The sequence below is a fragment of the Camelina sativa genome, chromosome 9 (assembly GCF_000633955.1).
Source record: "Camelina sativa cultivar DH55 chromosome 9, Cs, whole genome shotgun sequence".
Taxonomy (NCBI): domain Eukaryota; kingdom Viridiplantae; phylum Streptophyta; class Magnoliopsida; order Brassicales; family Brassicaceae; genus Camelina; species Camelina sativa.
This window is the reverse complement of record NC_025693.1, coordinates 5,303,969-5,324,916: the sequence shown is the minus strand read 5'-3', so window position 1 is coordinate 5,324,916 and position 20,948 is coordinate 5,303,969. Positions and strand designations below refer to the sequence as shown.

General features: G+C 36.1%; 4 protein-coding genes, 1 long non-coding RNA gene and 1 pseudogene across 6 annotated transcripts in view; 4 read left to right on the top strand and 2 right to left on the bottom strand.

Annotated features, from left to right (window-relative positions):
• Nucleotides 1–112, top strand: part of LOC109125181 (lysine histidine transporter 1-like) — a 1,253-nt gene extending 1,141 nt beyond the window's left edge. Inside the window, exon 3 of the mRNA XM_019229866.1 lies at nt 65–112. Coding sequence (XP_019085411.1) covers nt 65–112 — 48 coding nt within the window. The remainder of the gene's footprint in view (nt 1–64) is intronic.
• On the top strand, nt 196–681 carry LOC104710549. The gene is made up of 3 exons (XR_002033459.1): nt 196–284; nt 398–466; nt 602–681. It is a non-coding gene; the product is annotated as an uncharacterized LOC104710549 (long non-coding RNA).
• Nucleotides 1,770–2,379, top strand: LOC104715035 (annotated as a pseudogene).
• Nucleotides 5,882–6,778, top strand: LOC104715033 (glutathione S-transferase T3-like). The gene has a single exon (XM_010432489.1). The coding sequence runs from the start codon at nt 5,882–5,884 to the stop codon at nt 6,776–6,778; it is 897 nt and encodes a 298-aa protein (XP_010430791.1).
• On the bottom strand, nt 10,891–11,799 carry LOC104710548 (TLC domain-containing protein At5g14285-like). Its single transcript, XM_010427169.2, has one exon. It carries the CDS (start codon nt 11,664–11,666, stop codon nt 10,917–10,919), a length of 750 nt encoding a protein of 249 aa, XP_010425471.1. The 5' UTR covers nt 11,667–11,799; the 3' UTR covers nt 10,891–10,916.
• LOC104710547 (transcription factor GTE8) lies at nt 12,924–18,854 on the bottom strand. Of its 2 annotated transcripts, XM_010427168.2 has the most exons (12): nt 18,707–18,854; nt 18,468–18,577; nt 16,760–18,053; nt 16,285–16,327; nt 16,113–16,175; nt 15,515–15,585; nt 15,369–15,435; nt 15,040–15,120; nt 14,840–14,949; nt 14,279–14,348; nt 14,024–14,166; nt 12,924–13,858 (listed from the first exon to the last, which is right to left on the bottom strand). In XM_010427168.2, the coding sequence occupies exons 3-12, from the start codon at nt 17,990–17,992 to the stop codon at nt 13,292–13,294; spliced, it is 2,448 nt and encodes an 815-aa protein (XP_010425470.1). In that variant the 5' UTR covers nt 17,993–18,053; nt 18,468–18,577; nt 18,707–18,854; the 3' UTR covers nt 12,924–13,291. The 2 variants fall into 2 exon arrangements, with proteins under 2 accessions (XP_010425470.1, XP_010425469.1); XM_010427167.2 differs by having other exon boundaries at nt 18,468–18,854.

The following is a 20,948-nucleotide window of genomic DNA, read 5'->3' as shown; positions in this document are numbered from 1 at the left end:
AGATATATGCGATGCCGGTTTTCGATATGATGGAGACATTATTGGTTAAGAAAATGAATTTCAGACCGAATTGGTTCCTTCGATTCGTTGTCCGCAATTTCTACGTTGGTAAGACATTATTGTGTGTAATATATATAGTTTCTTGATACACAAGTTATGAATTAATCAAAATTACTATGATTCAGCCCTTTGCCGCTACTATGTTCGTTGGTATGACGTTTCCATTTTTCGGCGGCCTATTGGCGTTTTTTGGTGGGTTTGCGTTTGCTCCAACAACATACTTCGTAAGCCTGTCATTACTCTAAAAACATTTTTCATATGTTTTGAGTTTTAAGTTTTAATAAACAAGACTAATTGATACATTTGTATTATTTGTCTTTTTTATTTTGCCAAAAAGCTTCCTTGCGTAATATGGCTTAAAATATACAAACCAAGAAGATACAGCTTTTCTTGGTGGACTAACTGGGTAAGTACCAAACAACACAATTACACAGTCTACATGATAAATATTTTCTTGTATTTGCTTGAGAACGTGTGTTTTGGCTGATTGAAGCTAGTGGTTGAGTTTCTAAGGATATAACTGTTCTTTGTTTCAATTCAGATATGCATTGTATTTGGCATTTTCTTGATGGTTCTATCGCCGATCGGAGGACTGAGGACGATCGTTATTCAAGCTAAAGACTACAAGTTTTACTCGTAGAGTACAACAACACAAAGAAGATTTGGATCATTTTAAAACTGATGCATAAGATTTGACATTGTCTCTTAAAATATAGCCTTTAAAGAATTAAAGTTTGTTTACAAGCCAAAACTGCATCTATATATCATATATGTATACGTTTTCTACAGTGTTTGATTATTAAAGATTTTGAATTATTTCCTGAAATTACAAAAAGAGAGCTACATTGCATATATATCTGCTTTGGTTACACATTTTCACTTTCCACTCAAAACATGAGTAGATTAGATAGTCATATTAAAATATTTAAAAGAGAGATAATTAAGAATAAAATTATTATATAAATTAAGATTTGGTAAGCAGATAACTAGAAATTGATTTGTTGTTTACAAAATCCATCAAATAAGTTATGTTAAAGCAAACAAAATGATTTTATATAAAAGGAAATAATGGTTTAGTGTTTGTAAAAAGCAATTAAAATAAATGGAAATATATAGTGCTAATAATACTCCCTCTGTTTCAAAATATAAGATGTTTTAAGGCAAAACACGCATATTAAGAAATAGTTACATTTATAAAATTTAGCCAATCATAAACAATACTGCATAATATAAAATATAAAATTAATCTAAAAGTTACATAGAAAGTTAGAAATATCCTATATTATAGAACAAAAATACTTCTCTAAACATCCTATGTTATGAAAGGAAGGGAATAATAATAAATAGCCTCGTTAAAAACGGAAACAATGAAAAGTAAAACGAGTTTGAGTTTGAACGAAGAGTTTTTTTTTTTTTGAACGAAGAGTTTGAGTTTAGTTAGGATTAGGACAATAGTTTCCTTATTTAGTTTTTGGAAATCTTCTAGAATTTACATTAAGAAATAGAAAACAGTCTCTCGTTTAGTTTTCCTTATTTCGTTTTCAAATTAAAATCATTCTAAGATTACATTAAGTAAGAAGTAATCTATAAATAGTATAGCTCAAGAGATCAAGTATTTTTTATTCATCCGATCATTACAAACAAGTTTCAGTCATTCTGATTCACGAGTGAGAGTGACGACGTTTTTTTTTTTTCTTTTGTTGCCGATAATGGAGCCAATATACAGCCCTTTGCCTATTGGATACATGTTTCGTCCTACAAAGTTTGTGATGGCAAATAACTTGTTGAAGAAAAAAGATTTGGGACAGATCATAACAGCTCGTAGGGTACCGGGAGATTTTCATGATATCTTTTCGAAACATCCTCGTGATTTGCCAGGCTATCCAAGAGAATAGCATTGGTATTATTTATGCAAAAAACGTAACCACCAAGTTACTACTAGTAACAACCTCTGGACACCAACGGGAGAAGTAACCAATGTATTAGATCCGAAGAATCGGAGACTAATTGTTGCTAGCAGACGTCGGTTTACTCTCATTGAGAAAGAAGAAGAAGGACAATATGATTGGTTCTTGGATGAAATTAGCCTCCCACGAACAGTTTCAGATTCTGTTTGGGCTTTTTTGCCATATCTTGGGCAAGAAGATTAAACCTGAATTTGATTATTTGCCGCTCATAATCGAATCTGAACCCGAATCCGAAGACGAAGAAAGTATTGATAACCCTGCAGAGATTTCGGATCTTCTTAAAGAGCAAGATGACGAAAATGTTCTTCCCCCAGGAGGCCAGGACCCCCCACCTCCTCCTGCACCTAATTAGATTCTTATGAACTGTCTTTAATTGTTCTAGAAGAGAGTTGCATAGTAACAAGATCTACTCAAGGTATTTTTGCATAGATAGTGGTGGTGGTGGTGGAAATTAAAGCCCTTTGACATCTCAGTTACATTTTTCCAAATCAGGCTTTCTACAACCAGGAAAGATTGTTGTCAAGTTTGTATCGCTAATACATTTAGGTTGTGTTAAACTATCTTATAGTGAGTGTCATAGGATGGGGATCCCCACTTGTGTGGTATTTTGTTTTTGTTGCTTTATGATGTTGGGTTGGTTTTATATAAATGCTTATGTATCATCATGTCTATCTCTTGGTCTGAATGTTAGTTACTTAAAACATAAAACCTGCAAAAATATAAAACAGAGCGCAACAAAGGAATCAAACCTGTTAAAGAGTCAAATCTGGAAATATTAAGGTTAAACACTCAAAGACAAACCTAACAAATTGGTTTTATTCAAGCTAAGACTACAGATTTTACTAGTAAATTACAACAACAAAAAAAAAACAAGTTTTGAATCATTTTCAAAATTGATTAAAAAAAACAGTCCTATGGTCACTCAAAATATATTTATAGCCGTTCAGAGCTTAAAGTTTGTTTACAAGTCAAAACTACATCTATATATACCTTTTCTACACTGTTATTGAAGACTTGTTTGTTATTTGCCTTCATTCAATTATCCATGATCTTATCTAGATGATCTGTAATCTTTAAGCATGCTTCTCTTGTGCGGTTGTTTAAATTTTACCCTTATCTTACTTCCTCACTTAGGTCATCTTAGGCGTAAGACCATTTTTAACGCCAGAACAGGCAGACTGTTCTTGGGCTTTTTTAATTGCAAAATAAAGAATAGTGGGCTTAGCACAGGCAAAACTGTTCTTATTTCAGAACAGTTTTTAGGTTGTTCTTGTGCGAAGTGGGGAATTTTTATTGGACAAATATTTTGGTCGGTGGAGAGATATCTCGTCTCTTTGGTATTGTCGACATAGAATTTTTTTCCTTCTCTCCCAACTACGAAACGGCAAAACGGCGATCTCATCTCCGTTCTTCTCTCCCAACTACGAAACGGCGATCTCATCTCCGCTGTCTCCTCGTCGAAGCCCAGTGATTCCTCTGTCTCATCGGCGATCTTTCCGTCTACTCTGTCTCCATCGTATCGCCGTCTACTCGTCTCCTCTGTGCGTTTACTCGTCTACTCTGTCTCCGTCGTATCGCCGTCTACTCGTCTCCTCTGTCTCATCGGCGATCTCTCCGTCTACTCGTCTCCTCTGTCTCGGGTGGCTCGCAAATCTCATCTCCGGTAAACAAAGGCGAAGGTAATCACATCTCCCGAATTTCATCGATGTTTCATCGATTTGGGTTTTTCAAATCTATGTATTAGAATTATGTTTTGAGTCAATATTGAGAGTTGTGTGTTGTTTGAGTCAATTTTGAGTGTTGTGTTGTTTGAGTCAGTTTTTATGATGCTTTAGCCTTTGGTTTAGGGTTCAATCTCGTGTCTTTGAATTAGAGTCAATTTTGAGTGTCATCTGTTGTTTGAGTCAAACCTTTTTAGTGTCGTGTGTTGATTGAGTCAGTTTTGTTGATGTTTTAGCCTTTGGTTTAGGGTTCAATCTCGTGTCTTTGAATTAGAGTCAATTTTGAGTGTCATCTGTTGTTTGAGTCAAACCTTTTTAGTGTTGTGTGTTGATTGAGTCAGTTTTGTTGATGTTTTAGCCTTTGGTTTAGGGTTCAATCTCGTGTCTTTGAATTAGAGATTATTTTGAGTGTCGTTTGTTGTTTGAGTCAAACCTTGTAAGTCAATTTCGCTTATGTTTGAGTCAATTTACAGTGATGAACATTAATCGATTTTGGTTGTTTGTTTATGAGCCTTGCAGGTGAAGGTTATACATGGGAAATTAAATCGGATATTCATCATCAAACCNACTCTCCGTCTACTCTCTCCATCGTATCGCTGTCCATTCGTCTCCTCTGTCTCATCGGCGATCTCTCCGTCTAATCGTCTCCTCTGTCTCGGGTGGCTCGCAAATCTCATCTCCGGTAAACAAAGGCGAAGGTAATCACATCTCCCGAATTTCATCGATGTTTCATCGATTTGGGTTTTTCAAATCTATGAATTAGAATTAGGTTTTGAGTCAATATTGAGAGTTGTGTGTTGTTTGAGTCAATTTTGAGTGTTGTGTTGTTTGAGTCAGTTTTTATGATGCTTTAGCCTTTGGTTTAGGGTTCAATCTCGTGTCTTTGAATTAGAGTCAATTTTGAGTGTCATCTGTTGTTTGAGTCAAACCTTTTTAGTGTCGTGTGTTGATTGAGTCAGTTTTGTTGATGTTTTAGCCTTTGGTTTAGGGTTCAATCTCGTGTCTTTGAATTAGAGTCAATTTTGAGTGTCATCTGTTGTTTGAGTCAAACCTTTTTAGTGTCGTGTGTTGATTGAGTCAGTTTTGTTGATGTTTTAGCCTTTGGTTTAGGGTTCAATCTCGTGTCTTTGAATTAGAGTCAATTTTGAGTGTCATCTGTTGTTTGAGTCAAACCTTTTTAGTGTCGTGTGTTGATTGAGTCAGTTTTGTTGATGTTTTAGCCTTTGGTTTAGGGTTCAATCTCGTGTCTTTGAATTAGAGATTATTTTGAGTGTCGTTTGTTGTTTGAGTCAAACCTTGTAAGTCAATTTCGCTTATGTTTGAGTCAATTTACAGTGATGAACATTAATCGATTTTGGTTGTTTGTTTATGAGCCTTGCAGGTGAAGGTTATACATGGGAAATTAAATCGGATATTCATCATCAAACCTGCATCATCAAACGAAAGTTATCACAAGGTAAGTGTATATTGACAGTAAACTTTGATGAATTGAGTGTAGTTGTTGTTTGTATAGGAAAGGTTTTAAACTTTGTTTATTTCATTGGTGTTGCGGTTTAGTAAGTGTTGTGTGTTTGCTTGTTTAGTCTCGGATGTTATAAAGTTAGTAGTGTCAGTGTTGTGTGATTGCTTGTTTATCTCGGTTGTTTTTAAGTAAGTAGCGTTAGTGTTGAGTGATTGAGTCTTGAGTCTTGAGTCTTAAAATGTTTAAAACTTTAGTCTTCAGTCTTAAAGTTAGATGTAAGTGTTGTGTGATTGAGTCTTCACTCTTATTAAAATTTTGAAAACCTAATTGAAAATTTGAAAACCTTTAAAACTTTTAAAACTTTAAAAACTTTTAAAAAAACACTCAATGACCATTATTTACTTCTGATTTGACTGAAGTAGGTAATGGTTATTGCTTGATTTAAAGACTCTAACAACAAAAAACTTTTGAATTAATGATCCTCTTACCTTCTCTATATTACATCCAATCTCTAGTAAGCTTCTTCATTGTATAAGACCTTTCTTATACGCTTCTTCCAATCTCTAATAAGCTTCTTCCAATCTCTAATAAGCTTCTTCCATTCTCTAATAAGCTTCTTTCTTCTTTAAGACCTTTCGCGTAAGCTTCTTCCATCTTTAAGTCCGATTGCTATGGCATCAAACAATACTCCTAACAGCCAGTCTCAATCCTATTTTAGCCTACTAAACTTCCCCTATGACAGCTTTGCTCCCAATGTAAACACTAGTTCGTCTCAAATCCCTGCTTTTAGTTCGCAACCTAGTTCAGTGCCAACTCAACCTCCTAGTCAATCAGAAGAGACAGCAGAACAGTGTAGGGAGAGATGGTTATGGTCTTCACAAGATGACCTAGTCCTGATAAGCGCCTGGTTAAACACATCGAAGGATGCAGTAGTTGGGAATGGCCAAAAGGCAGGGTCCTTTTGGAACCGTATAGGAGACTTTTACGGTACAAGTAGTCATGTACGTGGTGGTGCTGAGCCTAGGCTCCCTGAACATTGTAGACAAAGATGGCAAAAAATCAGTAAGGAGGTGAGCCAATTCTGTGGAGCTTTTGCGGAGGCAGAGGGTGAGAAAGCTATTGGGATGAACGATGTAGACGTTTTACAAAATGCTCACCAAATCTACACGAAGCTGTACAAGAAAAAGTTTGCTATGGAGTATGCGTGGACTGTGCTACGATTTGAACAGAAATGGGGAAACCTGGAGACTATGAACCCCACCCCAAAGACAACCAGTTCGAATAAAAGGAAAGCTGATGACACAGCTGGATCGACAGGTTCTGTCGTTGGTGAGCACGAGAGCAGACCTCCGGGCATAAAGGCAACAAAAAAACTAAGGAACAAAGGCAAAGCTAAGGCTACACCATCTGCGGAGTTTAGTCAGATGTTTGAGTTAAAACAGAAGGACTTGGAGGGCATGAAACAACTCCAAAAGATGTCTATTCTTGACACTCTCATTGCCAAGAATGAAACCCTAGACGAAGATGAAAAAGCGCTTAAGAAGAAGCTAATGGCGGAATTGTTTTAACTTAGATGAAAACCCTCGAATGTTTGTTTAACTATGCTTGTTTGCTATGTTTTGTAATGAATACTATGCTTGTTTGTTTGATGGTGTAATCGTATGTTTCTTATGTTTTTAATGAATACTATGCTTGTTTCTTATGTTTGATGGTGTAATCGTTTGATGGTGTATTTAATGAATACCTTATGTTTATGGTATATGTTTCTTATATGTGTGTTTATGAATAATATGATTGTTTGCTTTGGTCTAACTATATGTTTTCGTTATGATGATGATGTTTAATAACTCGGTGTGTTTTCGTTTTCAGGTTGAACAAGTCATGGATTGTTTATACGACTATGGTATAAACAGCCCTTTCGACGGTAGTAGCGATTCATCAGAAGAGGAGGCCGAGACTTGTTACTATCCTCCGGAACCGGCTCCTGCTATTGGTTTCATGAGTCTCTCTAGCCGTGTAGCTCAACCACTTCCTGCTAATGAGCCACAACTGAACCAGCTCAAGGAGCAAGTGACACAGCTCAACGACCAAATGATCCATCTCAAGTTACTTATGGTCCAACTCAAGGCTCAAGTGATCCAACTAAATGACCAAGTTATCCAGCTGAAGGACCATGTGATAAAGCTAAAGTAAATTTGTGTCATCATCAATTGTTATTGTGAACCCGGGATCAATGTCGGTATTTGGACTTTTGTTTAGGTTTGGTATTTGGATTTTTGTTTAGACTTGATGTTTGTGTCATTTTCGGTCACATGTATTTGTTTTGACTTCATGTTTGGTCACATGTATTTGTTTTCGTATGTTTGGATTTTTTAACAAAGACAGAGTCACACGTATCAAATTCACATGCACCAAGTTCACACTCTCAATGTCCGAACTCACATGCACCAAGCTCACACTCTCACATGCACCAAGCTGACACTATATATATGAGACGAGAACAACTCAAACTTACCAACTAAAACATATCAACTTACCAACTCAAACTTACCAACTCAAACATACCAACTCTTCTCTCTTCTCTCTTTTGTTCACCATTTTCTTCCTCTCACCAAAGACATTTTTTTCCTTAATCCTGGTATGGCATCTTTTTCCAACAATTTTCACTACCATTATGATGCCAATAACGATAGTTTAAACCAATACTTTCAAGAGCAATTTAATAACCAATTTCAAGCTGTTGAAGAGGAAAGTCCTGCCGAAAGGAAACCGCGTACATACATCGATAGAAAACGCGAAGAAGGGCATGAACGTTTGTGGAACGATTATTTTTCTGATAATCCGACATACAATGCTTGCCAATTCCGCCGACGGTTTCGAATGAACAAACCATTGTTCTTGCGTATTGTGGATCGTCTCAGTCAAGAAGTTCCATATTTTAAGCCAAAAAGGGATGCAACCTTACGGAATGGTCTTTCACCGCTACAACAATGTACTGCAGCAATTCGACTATTAGCATATGGGGCTGCAACGGACTCGGTTGACGAATATATACGTCTTGCTGAATGTACTGCTCGTAAATGTTTGGAACATTTCGTCGTCGGAATAGTGGACTTGTTTGGCACTGAATACCTACGCCGGCCCACACCAGAGGATCTTGAAAGGCTACTCTTTTATGGAGAAAAGCGGGGTTTTTCCGGGATGGTTGGAAGCATCGACTGTATGCACTGGAAGTGGAAAAATTGTCCAACCGCTTGGAAAGGAATGTATTCACGAGGCACCGGTAAGCCAACAATTGTTTTGGAGGCGGTAGCTTCACAAGATCTCTGGATATGGCACGCATTTTTTGGAGCTCCAGGTACTTGTAACGATTTAAATGTTCTTGATCAATCACCAGTTTTTAATGACATTATTTACGGTCGAGCTCCCAAAGTTACGTACTATGTCAACGGAAATGAGTATAATCTGGCTTACTATCTGACGGATGGTATATACCCCGAGTGGGCAACATTTGTTAAATCCATCCCACAACCACAACACCCAAAGCATAAATTGTTTGCAGAACGTCAAGAAGGTGCAAGAAAAGATGTTGAGCGTGCATTTGGAGTCCTGCAATCTAGATTCGCCATGATTAAGAATCCAGCTCTTTTATGGTCAAAGGGTAAAATTGCATATATTATGAGAGCATGTCTAATACTCCATAATATGATTGTCGAAGATGAACGAGATTCATACACACTCTATGACGAACAAGAATTCCAACAAGATGATGGAACTGGAACTACTCCGGATCTTACGTTTTCGGTAAATATGTCTTCAAATCTTGAGGGATTAGGTGATGGCCATACAATGATCCGTGATAGACAAGCACATCTCAATTTAAAGGAGGATTTGATTGAGCATATATGGAATAAATTTGGACCTTAAACTATGTATTAAATAAATTAAATGTTTGTGTGTTTTAATTAATTAAGTAATATGTTTGTTTGGTTTTTAAAATAAATTTACAATGTTTTGTTGTTTCATAAAAATTTGGTATTGTATTATGAATTTTAGTTAAAGTTTTATAAGTTTGAAATTTAAATGTTCTTTTATAATTTTAATAATTTATAAGTTTATAAGTTTAAGAATATGATGAAGAATATTAAATAATTGTAATAAGTTTAATTTTAATATTACAAACCAAATTTATTAGATTTTATTATTGTTTTATGTTTAATAATATTATATTATTAAATCTTAAGATCTTAAGTGTTCTCCCTATAACTATCTTTTTAACAATAGATCTTAACTATTGATCTTAGATTATTTTCCTAATATATTAAATCTAAGAACACCAAAAATTGTTCTGCCTATAAAGATGCCCGTGTTCTTAGCCCAAAAAAATTAGAAAAATAATGAATAGTGGCATAAGAACACCAAGATCAGTTCTTAATGTAGAATTGTTCTTAGCTCAGTTCTAAGCTGATGTGGCAAGCTGTGAATGGATATTATTTTTTGTAAACAATTTTTCACAAATTAAAAGAGGATTTGATTGAGAATATATAGAATAAATTTGGACATTAAACTATATATTAATTAAATAAAATGTTTGTGTGCTTTAATTAAGTAATATGTTTGTTTTTTTTTTCTTTTTTTAATGTTTTTTTGTTTCATAAAATTTTGGTATTGTATTTTGAATTTTAGTAAAAGTTTTATAAATTTGCAATTTAAATGTTATTTTATAAGTTTTTATAATTGTAATATATTTAACATTATTATATTATTAAATCTTATGATCTTAAACATGTTCTCCCAATAACTAACTTTTTAACAAAAGATCTTAACTACTGATCTTACATTATTTTCATAATATATTTATTCTAAGAACACCCAAAATAATTCCCCCTATAAAGATGCCCTTATATAGATTGCTTTTAAACTATTTTTTCAATCCAAATGAAGAAAGGCAAAACATAAATATACATTAGAGAGGTTCTAATAAACTTATAGAGGGAATAAATTCCAATTCAAGTCTTAGTTTGAAGCATACATTACAAATTTACAATATTACAAAACCCAATAATGTGTACCATGGATTTGTTCGTACATATGTTGTGGATGTCATGGACACTTTGTACTTTAGACTTTATGATTGTCCGAGGCAAATGATCTCTATATCATTAATATATAGTGATTGATCGGGATTGTAAATTGTAGTACTAAATATTTTTTTAGGTTATTAAAACTGTTAATAATTTAGTAGACCTTAATTAGTTGTTGTATTAATAAAGAAACGAAATTGTATTATTATGTCTTGTCTTGAGCCACCCACACTTTAAAGTTCAAACAAAGTTAGGACATCTTCTTATATAGTTTAACCATATATATTTATAGATATTTGATATATAGTCATCCCCAAGTTTTCTATGCTTTAGACTTGGTGGTTGTGACATTCTTTCTTATAACAACATTCGTCTCAACTTAGTACAAACTCAAATACTCAATAATAATTCAAAGTATCACTTTGAAAAATCTTAAGTAGATATATAAACCTTTGACTATCGTTTATTATTTTGAATATATATATTTTTTTATAAATTTGTTTCGAATTTTCAAAATTCACGCTTTAAATTAAGTAATAAATATAAAAAGATTGAACACAATTTGATTCGGTGATATTATTTTAGGCTCAATTAGATAACAAATCTAAAATTCTATAAATTTTTATATAACTTTTTTGGTAAATTTGGAATATCTTTCCTGAAAAAAGAGTACCCATAAATTCCAAATCCAAAGGACACTAACGGTAGCGGCAACGACAATAACGACGGTCCACGAGACCCAGACCCATCTTGGTATGACGTCATCAGCACCTCCGCTGACGTAAAACCACGTCATCTTGACGATAAGCAGCGGCGCCAGAACGCACCTGCAGACGCTGTACGACGCGTAAAACGGCAGCGTCACGAAACGGCGCAAACGCACCGCGAGTGGCGCGTCTGGACCACGCGCATCCGCGAGCGTCCACGTGTTCTGGCACGCACTCGTGGCCTCGGCGACGACGAGTAGCGCAAGGAGAGCGCACGCGCCGTGGGCGACCAAATAACGGCAGGTGAGGAAAACGAAGAGCACGGCGGCGTGGTGAGCGGCGAAGAGCGAGTCTCCGCCGGCTGGGGACGGGAACACGGCGAGGTGGAGGAGATCGGCGAAGAAATAAGCGGAGCTGAAATCGAGAACGGAGTTTTGAGCCTCGGTGTTGGCGGAGGAGAAACCGCGGTTAGGGTCGGAGAACAAGGCGTTAGAGGCGAGGAAGACGGCGGAGACGCCGTGGAGGAGGGAGATTAAACAGCTGGAAGCGAGAGGACGAGACTCTGGAGTCCAGTTTTTGAAAATGAATAAGTAACCGAGAAGATAAACGAAGATGAAGATTGAGAAGAACAATGGAAGATCTCTGGTGAACGTGATTGGTTCCATTAGTGATAAAATAAGTTGAAGCTTTTTGAAGACGTCGATACATATATTTATATTATATATAGTATATATATAGAGAGAGAGATGAAGATGATGACACGATGGAGATGGTTGAGGTTTGTTTAGATAATCGGGGAAAAGGGTTTGGTGAGGGGAACACCTAAAAACTACGCCGTTTTCTAAATGATATGTTTAATCTTTAGAAGGCTGTGTGACATTTTTTACTAATTTCATTTTCTTATGTTTTGTGTTCTTTTTTTCAGGTTTTTAAGAAGTGTATTCACTTTTAAATAGATTTCAGTATATTCAAACTTTTTATTCTGGCAACACTTGTTCTGTTTCTATAGTAACATTTATTTTTATTATGTTCGTTCCGTATAGTTGTCTCAGTTCTGTTGTCACCCTAATATATCATCAAATAACAAAAACATGATGTCATTCAAGTATCCATTGATAGATTGTTGTCCGAATCGGATAGAGATGACAAAATGTACAGAGAATCATTGTCAAGAACAAACGTAAAGATTAGATTCTTACACAAACAAACAATAATGGTCTTTGACTCTTTTTTTTTGTTTTTTTTTTATCTCTTTTTTTTTTTCCTTTTTATAATCATACACTGACTAAGGACTTCGAAAAGAAGTCTCGTGGCAAAAAGCTTCTAAGCGGTTTTACATCATTTAAACACCATACTGAGTTAAGAGAGATCCTATCCTGGATAGGCTATCCATGNAGATGGTTGAGGTTTGTTTAGATAATCGGGGAAAAGGGTTTGGTGAGGGGAACACGTAAAAACGACGCCGTTTAAAATGATATGCAAATCTTTAGAAGGCTGTGTGACATTTGTTTACTAATTTCATTTTCTTATGTTTTGTGCTCCCGTTTGTCCAAAATTTAAAAAAAAAAAAAAATGTTTTGTGCTCCTTGACAAAAAAAATGTTTTGTGTTCTTTTTTCCAGGTTTTAAGAAGTGGATTCACTTTTAAATAGATTTCAGTATGTTCAAACTGCTTAAAAAATCATTGAAAATGTGATAATTTGTCAATCATATGTGCAATGTACTTGTTCTATAGTCAGTATTCAAACTTTTTATTCTGGCAACACTTGTTCTGTTTCTATAGTAGTAATCACATTTATTTTTATTACGTCGTTCCGTATAGTTGTCTCAGTCCTGTTGTCACCCTATTTTGTCATAATCAAATAACAAAAACATGATGTCATTCAAATATCCATTGATAGATTGTTGTCCGAATCGGATATAGATGACAAAATGTACAGAGAATCATTGTCAAGAACAAATGTAAAGATCAGATTCTTACACAAACAAACAATGGTCTTTGACTCTTTTTTTTTGTTTTTTTTTCTCTTTTTTTTTTTTGTTTTTCTGTTTCCTTTTTATAATCATACACTGACTACTAAGGACTTCTTCTAAGGGAAGTCGCGTGGCAAAAAGCTTCTAAGGTCTAAGCGTTTTACATAATTTAAACACCACACTGAGTTAAGAGAGATCCTATCCATGGAGGGCTAAGACCTTCATTTTTTGTCTGTGTGTGTTCACATCCGTGTACCTGCCCTGGCTATTATACTTTTATATATAATACATGTATATATTATATACACTTCTTAACGTTAATCGATTTCACCTTCTTCCACGTCGTTGCCTAGTTTTGGAACAGCGGGAGCCTGAGCCTCGGGTTCTTCTACATCATCATCATCGTCTTGTTTCATGTACAATCCAAGTTTCTCAAGGGGGTTACTTTCTTTCAGGTTGAAACTTCCAAGTGCGTCTAAAGGTCTCTCTGGACTGGTTTCATCTGGTTTTGGAACCGCAGGAGCCTCGGGTTCTTCTTCATCATCGTCTTGTTTCATGTACAGTCCGAGTTGCTCAAGAGGATTACTTCCTCCGAGGTTGAAACTTCCAAGTGCGTCTAAAGGTCTCTCCGGGCTGGTTTCATCTGGTTTTGGTACCGTCGCGCGAGCCTCAGGTTCTTCTTCATCATCATCTTGTTTCATGTACAGTCCGAGTTGCTCAAGTGGGTTACTTCCCCTGAGGTTGAAACTTCCAAGTGCATCTAAAGGTCTCTCTGGGCTGGTTTCATCAGCTGAGCTTGGTAATTGCTCAGGTGCACTCGAACTCAGCATCTCTAGGTCCTCGAGAAACCGCGAGTTCTCATTGATCTCTACAGTTTTCTCCATCTGCAGGGAAGTCAACGACATATATCATGTGGATCGTAACTTACATTGATGAAACATGTATATACTTATCAGTAAACGTGCTTCATATTTTAAACATGTATATACTTATTGAGTGTTTTTTAGGGTTTGTGATCCTGTAATGTAAGTCAGGTGTTTGCTAATTACCTTCAATAAAGCTTGGCGAGCTGCTTCTCTTTCGACTTCTCTCTTCCGCTTAGCCTCAGCAGCAGCTTCTGCAGCGGCCTCTGCTTCAGCTTGGCGACGAGCATCTTCAGCAGCCTTTGCTTCAGCTTGTAGCCGTGCTTTCTCTGGCAACAAAAGTAAATGGTTTTCAATTATAAGTAAAATGTTCTAGTGTAAAAAGGATCCAGAGAAACAACAAAAGTTAACAAATTGGGTTGTTAATAATATATAAACAACCTTTCTTCTTTTGCAGTTCGAGTTCTTCTCTTTCTTTGCGCAGCCTTTCTGGATCACCCTTAATACCATTCTGCTCTCACAAAAGATCAAATTCAAACCAAATTAATTCCCAAAGGATCACGAGGACTGCTTTGAGGATACTGTAGAATATGTGATCCACGCATTTAACTCAGGATCAACTAATGCAAATGCGGTCGTCACTATTGTGTGTGAAAACTAGTACGCTAATTAATATCTAGGTCCGTTCGACGACTATTATCCTCTTTGAGTTTATAGAAGTTTAGAAAAAGTAAACCTCAGGTAAAACAATTCTAATACTTTTTGCTTTAAACAAACTAAAATAAAACAATTCTAATACATCTCCAAGTTTCTGTGACTGTTTAGACTAAATCCAAATACCCTGCTACAAAATATAAAACCCAAACGTTATTTCTATTCTTCCTAAACTATCGTTGTTAAACCAGTGGGCCAAACAATTTTACCAAGAGTTCTCGCCAGAAGCATAATCCACTCGCCACTTAAGACTAATAAAGATAGGCTAAATTGAGGATAATTACAGACCTGTGGAAGTGGTTTCTCGCGTGCTTTTAGAATGATATCTGCAAACCGGTTCTTCAACAGCGCAGCTCTATAGCGCTTCTCAGATGAAGCTGGAGTCTCTAACATATTTCCTGAAGTATTAAAAGTTGACAAAAGTGTGAGATTACTCACTTCATGGCTCAAATTGAGAAAAAGGGTAACTCCTTCTCTCTACATCTCACCCTCATGTTGGCCATCTGATTCATCAGTACCAGGCTTCTGCTGAGAACAAATATCCATCTGCTCCAGCGCACCAGTAGATTCTGTAATGAATACACCAGCATACAAACTGTAAATATGTATTTTTAAGAAAATTCTTCAACATAATTTTGTATCCAACAGCGGTAACCAATGTCTATTTACACTACAGATATTACAACAGAGCAAACTTTGGATAAACCTCTCCAGGAAACAGAGAGTAGTACAGAGGAAGTAGGGTGGAGAAGTAAAACTACAATCTTATGAATACTGTTACGACCATAATAAGAAGTTAAAGGAGATAAGTACTCACGACTTCCTTCAAACTCAATTCTTGTATTTTCATCTCTTTGCGCCTCAGAATTTGCAGTTTCAGGCATCTGAAAAGTAACCAACTGCATGTTTTAGATTCATAGGAAATTACATGCCTCAAAAAGCTGAGATTATAGATTATTATACCTTGGCAGAATCATCCTGAACCATGGGTTTAGCATCATCAGATAGATCTTCCGAGCTACCAGACTCCGAATCTGAAAAGCAACACTCTATTCAGTAACACACAGAATCTGATACAATAACATGATGCTACATAAACCTACTAAACATTAGATTCTCGATTCTGCACATATTTGTTAGCTAAGCTGTAGATCATTTGATCAAAATAAAATAGAAAGCTAAGCTGTAGACTTTTATCCTACTGTTCTTCAGAAAAAGGCTCCCTCGATGTAATCACCGGAAACAAATTTAACAAACTTTTAATAATGATTACATCAACAAATGAAATTTTGACGAACTCCACAACCACCATAGAATTTGATAAGATCTAACTAAATTATGAAATTCAACAGACAGGAAAATTATTTGCGCAAACAAATAATCATATGGTAAACAAAACAAAAAAAACCATACCAATATCATAATATGACCATAGGCTGGAATATATAACTATATAAGCTTCTGATATATACATGAGTTATTGACATATTATAACATTCACAGAGACCTACGACAAGAAAATGTTAAAGGAGTTGACGTATATATATGGGTTGCAACTAACCACTGGAGCTCCTTGAGATAGGAGGTTCATTTCCACCGACATATTCATCAGCCAATTCATTTCCTAGAAAAGGAACACAGAAGCAGAGAAAAAGTAAGACAATTGGTGAACACAGAGACCACTGACTAATATAATCCCGGAACACAATTTGCTAACAGAATTTGATTTTCACCTCGTTGCACAGATGAAGTGCTCGGTCCTGATCCATTAATAAGCTGCAACCAAAGAAATCCGCTTCGTCTCAGTAAAAAGTTCTACTAAAATGTAATCCAGCAGGTGAGATGATTACCTCTATTTCACATGGTTCAACATTCGCCTGTTTTGCTTCTTTATTTTGTATATATTCATCTAGAAGGTTTTGAAGAGTGACCAGCACTTCATCACTGAGGACATCAATGTCTATCTCAATTTCATCTTCTGCAATTTCTCCTCCATTCGAACTGTGCTTCTTCAAAAAGTCAATTATATGTGCAGGAAGTTCGTCGAGTAGTGATTCGAGTTGTCTGCCCAATCTATTTCTCTCCTCTGCTGACATAAGTGGCNTGAAGTGCTCGGTCCTGATCCATTAATAAGCTGCAACCAAAGAAATCCGCTTCGTCTCAGTAAAAAGTTCTACTAAAATGTAATCCAGCAGGTGAGATGATTACCTCTATTTCACATGGTTCAACATTCGCCTGTTTTGCTTCTTTATTTTGTATATATTCATCTAGAAGGTTTTGAAGAGTGACCAGTACTTCATCACTGAGGACATCAATGTCTATCTCAATTTCATCTTCTGCAATTTCTCCTCCATTCGAACTGTGCTTCTTCAAAAAGTCAATTATATGTGCAGGAAGTTCGTCGAGTAGTGACTCGAGTTGTCTGCCCAATTTATGTCTCTCCTCTGCTGACATAAGTGGCTTCACGGGTTCTGGAACACACTCTCTAATAGGTGAAGCCATCTTTCTCTTCTTCGTTGGTGGGACAGATATAGCAGCTTTCCCTTCGTCATTGAGCTCCAGTGATATTGCAGGCAGCGTTTGCATGCTACACGCTGGTAATTTTTTTTCGATAGTTTTCCACCGCGCTTCAAATAATTTACTAAGGATATCCCCCATAATGTGAACATCATGTCCTGGAGGGTTATATGTCATTGCATTGGTAAATGTAAGCCTCACGTCAGCAGCAAACTCATGTGGGCTTGAATATAAACCAGAGGCTAAGTTCTTCTTCACTGTCCCTAAGTCCATGGGGTGTTCGATGATGGTGAGATAGTCAGGTATGTTCAGTTTCACTACATCAACTGGCGCCTGAAAAACCCAAGAATGCGGATGGGACCACAGCTTTTTCAGCAGCGTGTCACATTGCTTCATCAGTGTAATGTTAGGAGTGCTAGTCATAGGCTCTTTCGAAGACTCAAACTTCCCAGAGGTACCACGATTCCATCCACGAGAAGTCCCAGTCTGATGCCGAACTTTCTTTCCCGATCCCATCGCAAAATCAGAAGGCTTCTTCGTATTGCTGGCTCGAGATGATAGCTTATGAGCAGAGCTAAAACCAACCCTATCACTAGTAGACGACATAGCAACTGGGTTCATTCTCTGCAACTCAGCATTTCTAAGAACTATTTTTGTCTGCTCCAGCTCCATTTTGAGCCGATATATCAAATCCCTCCTCTCAGACTGTGTCATATTATACAGAGAAATGACTTGTCTCTGGACACCATAAGGATCTTCATCATTAGGATTCAACATAATACACTTCCGTGCAGGAGTAGTAGAATTCTCAGATGCAGTGACCTCAGTATCAATCTGTGCAGAACTCCCAGAGCCCTCTGATTCATTAGGCGCTTCAAAAGTATTCCGATAATACCCTCCCGGGAACGCAGCACTTTCAACCATCGTTTTGGCACAGATATATAATCAAATCTTCACCAGCTTCTACAGCTCATTTACAAGAGACCTGCATCGTACATATCTAATAACTTAATCCACAGAAACTAATATTTCAACGCTCTAAACCACAAAGACTGTTCCTTTTAATTGCAACATTTTCGTAAAATTTCGACAGGGGGAAAAAGCTTGTTAGAACACAACAAGCCAGATCTAATCATAAGTGAAATAACAACGTTGGAATCTCAGAAAACCTGGAATATAACCGTAAAAATTAAACCTTTGCCATTCCAAGTTTCAATTTATCTAGTTTTTGGATTCCAAAATTCGAAACCCTAGCCTGATGCCAAATTCAATTGAAACCTAATCATTCGAATTGAGAAAACCCCAACAAATAAAAAAAGATCGAAAATATTTGCATATCCTAAAGCTGAATCCTCACAAATTTTTCACAAACCAAACCTCTTCCTCCCACAGAAATTACCTTTCAAATCAGACAACACGGAGCTTTGAAAAATCTCAATCTCAGACGCGAGCTCACCAGAGAAGAAGCGATATTACAGAAGAATTATCCCAGAAGATTTCACCGAAACCCTAGAATAAAAATCGCCCCCAATTTCAGAATCTCCTAAGATCCGTGAACCATGTCCACAAACACGGCACAAAGTAGAAGATTGAACAACCAAAAACCCTTGAATCTGGAAACTGACTACGAATCCAAACCTGAATCTCTCGTGACCACCAAATCGACGACAACCCTTAAAAGATCAGAGCTTTCCCGTGATTAAAAAAAAAAAAAAGAAGAAGCTGGAGACAAAAACGAAGTCGAAGAAGACTCAGAGAAAGAGAGAGAGGAAAACAAAAAGTTTCTTACATTAATTTTATGTTTTAAAAATATATAGTTCACCGACAAAAGCCTACCTCTAATTTTCTGATCGGACGGTTCATATTGATTGAAGGACTCGCCGCCAGATCCATATCTAACGGTTAATGTGATCTTGTCTGCGCGGATTTAACGACTTTACTTAACGTGCGTTTCCTTTACGTGTCCTACGTGGCAATATTTTTTAACAGGTGGGAAAATTAACGTGTGACGTTATTTGGACAGTGATCATTGACTTTTTATTATTATTGGTAGTTTTGTTTGACTGGTTATATTTCTAGAAGACGTACTGGTGTGGTGAGTGAGTTCACTAGCTAAATGAAATACGACATGGAGATGGAGTTTGAAACGTAAAACGACACGTATTCTTCTGATGTGTGTGCCGTTTTATTGATTTTCTTGTTCGGAGGACCATAGTGTTTTAATATTTTTTTTTATAATTCAGGTATTCAAAGCCCAGTGGGCCCTAACTAGCCCACTAGCCCGAAGACAGCAAAAGTGGTTCTTGGAGGCCGCATAAGCCAATGTTAAATTTTTCTGTGGTGGCCACTTAAGGTATTTGCAGCCGGCTGTTTGCAGAGTGTTTTAATATTAAATTATTAATCCAAGAAATTTTGTGGAGATTTTTTTTTGTTTGTCGGCCACAAGACTTTGTATTCAATATAACTGTCAACATACAATGTTGCATGAGATTACAAAATCTGACTTCCTTATCCTAGCATTTTTAGCCAGACCATCTACTATTCCGTTTACTGAACGTGAGATTTTTACAAAATTTATAGTTTTATAGGAGGAAGCAATGTTCGCAAGGTCCATCAAATGGTTGCTATGAGAGACTGGTCACTGGGTTGGAAGTTATATCTGCATTTGGAGATGTGAGACGCTCGTTGTACAGGGTTTCTGCATCTTTTTGTGGAGATTAATATGATGGGAACAATTAACAGTATTTTTTCAGAATTTGACACGAAGCAAATTAGTGAGGAACTCGTCTGGTCTAAAAACAACTGGATGGGCTAGGCCCGTTTTGATTTTATTATAAATAACGCCAACTTGATATATCTGTCCATAAACGATCTGATAATGGTGGATTTGGTTTTGATTTGGGGCCATCGGTTTTTCTTCTCTTTAATTATTACTTATTAGTTTGGTTACTTCGGTGTATGTAAAACATTAATGAACTGCGTTTAACTAGACGCAACGGTTATGATCGTTGTTGTCGGGCCACCTTTAGGACCGCCAATGTCATCAATCATTGGTTCTTCTCTAGATTACGAAATTGTCTCACCCATAATCTTCGCCATATTATAATTACACATATGGGCTTTTGGTTTTTGAAAACGCAACTCTCATCATCAAACACTGAATGTATTTGGAAAACACACACGTTCATTAAAGCAAGGAGATGATTGATATAAGTTGTACCTATAGCAGAGTTTTGGATAAGACATTAACTTTTCCAAATCATTCATCATCTTTGAATAAGGTCTCGTCTTTCCTAAGAGAAGAAAGAAAAACGATATTAGACGTAAAAGAGAGGAGATGGAAATATATTTGAGTCTTTTTGAGAAGATTCAAAAGCTCAAGTATTCTCATTTGTGAAAATATACTACAAAAGTGATGCAGTTTTGGAAGGGATCAACCAAGAGTAGGATGAATTCACACAATTTAAGAAGTAAAAGCTAGAATGACTGGACAAAATAACCATCGGCAAGATGAGACAAATCATTAATCATATATATAAAAGTAAAGTTTCACTCTCTACTTATTGGTACACTTGGCAATGACTTTAACAAAAAAAATAATATTAAACCATAAATTAAAAATATTTAATTTTGACATTTAACTCATATTTTAAAACTGAAATCATATAAATTATGCATTGACTTTCTCCATTGAATTGTATTCAAACAAGTAATAAATTAGAATTGTAACTCTCATTTTTCTAAATGTAATTTCTCATCACTTCTTTTCCTATAAATACTCATTTTCTTATTTTCTTAGTCTCTCATTCTTTCATTCTCTCATCTTCTTCCACTATATCTCAATTTTTTTTTTTTTTTTTTTTTTTTTTTTTTTTTTTTT

What these genes read in the sequence shown, in the direction of transcription:
- LOC104715033 (XM_010432489.1), top strand. Translation starts at nt 5,882, where the DNA reads ATGGCATCAAACAATACTCCTAACAGCCAGTCTCAATCCTATTTTAGC.
- LOC104710548 (XM_010427169.2), bottom strand. Translation starts at nt 11,666, where the DNA reads ATGGAACCAATCACGTTCACCAGAGATCTTCCATTGTTCTTCTCAATC.
- LOC104710547 (XM_010427167.2), bottom strand. Translation starts at nt 17,992, where the DNA reads ATGGTTGAAAGTGCTGCGTTCCCGGGAGGGTATTATCGGAATACTTTT. An exon ending in TTGAACCATGTGAAATAGAG is followed by an intron (nt 16,328 to 16,759) that starts GTAATCATCTCA and finishes CTTTGGTTGCAG; the next exon opens with CTTATTAATGGATCAGGACC. An exon ending in TTCAGGATGATTCTGCCAAG is followed by an intron (nt 15,436 to 15,514) that starts GTATAATAATCT and finishes GTTACTTTTCAG; the next exon opens with ATGCCTGAAACTGCAAATTC.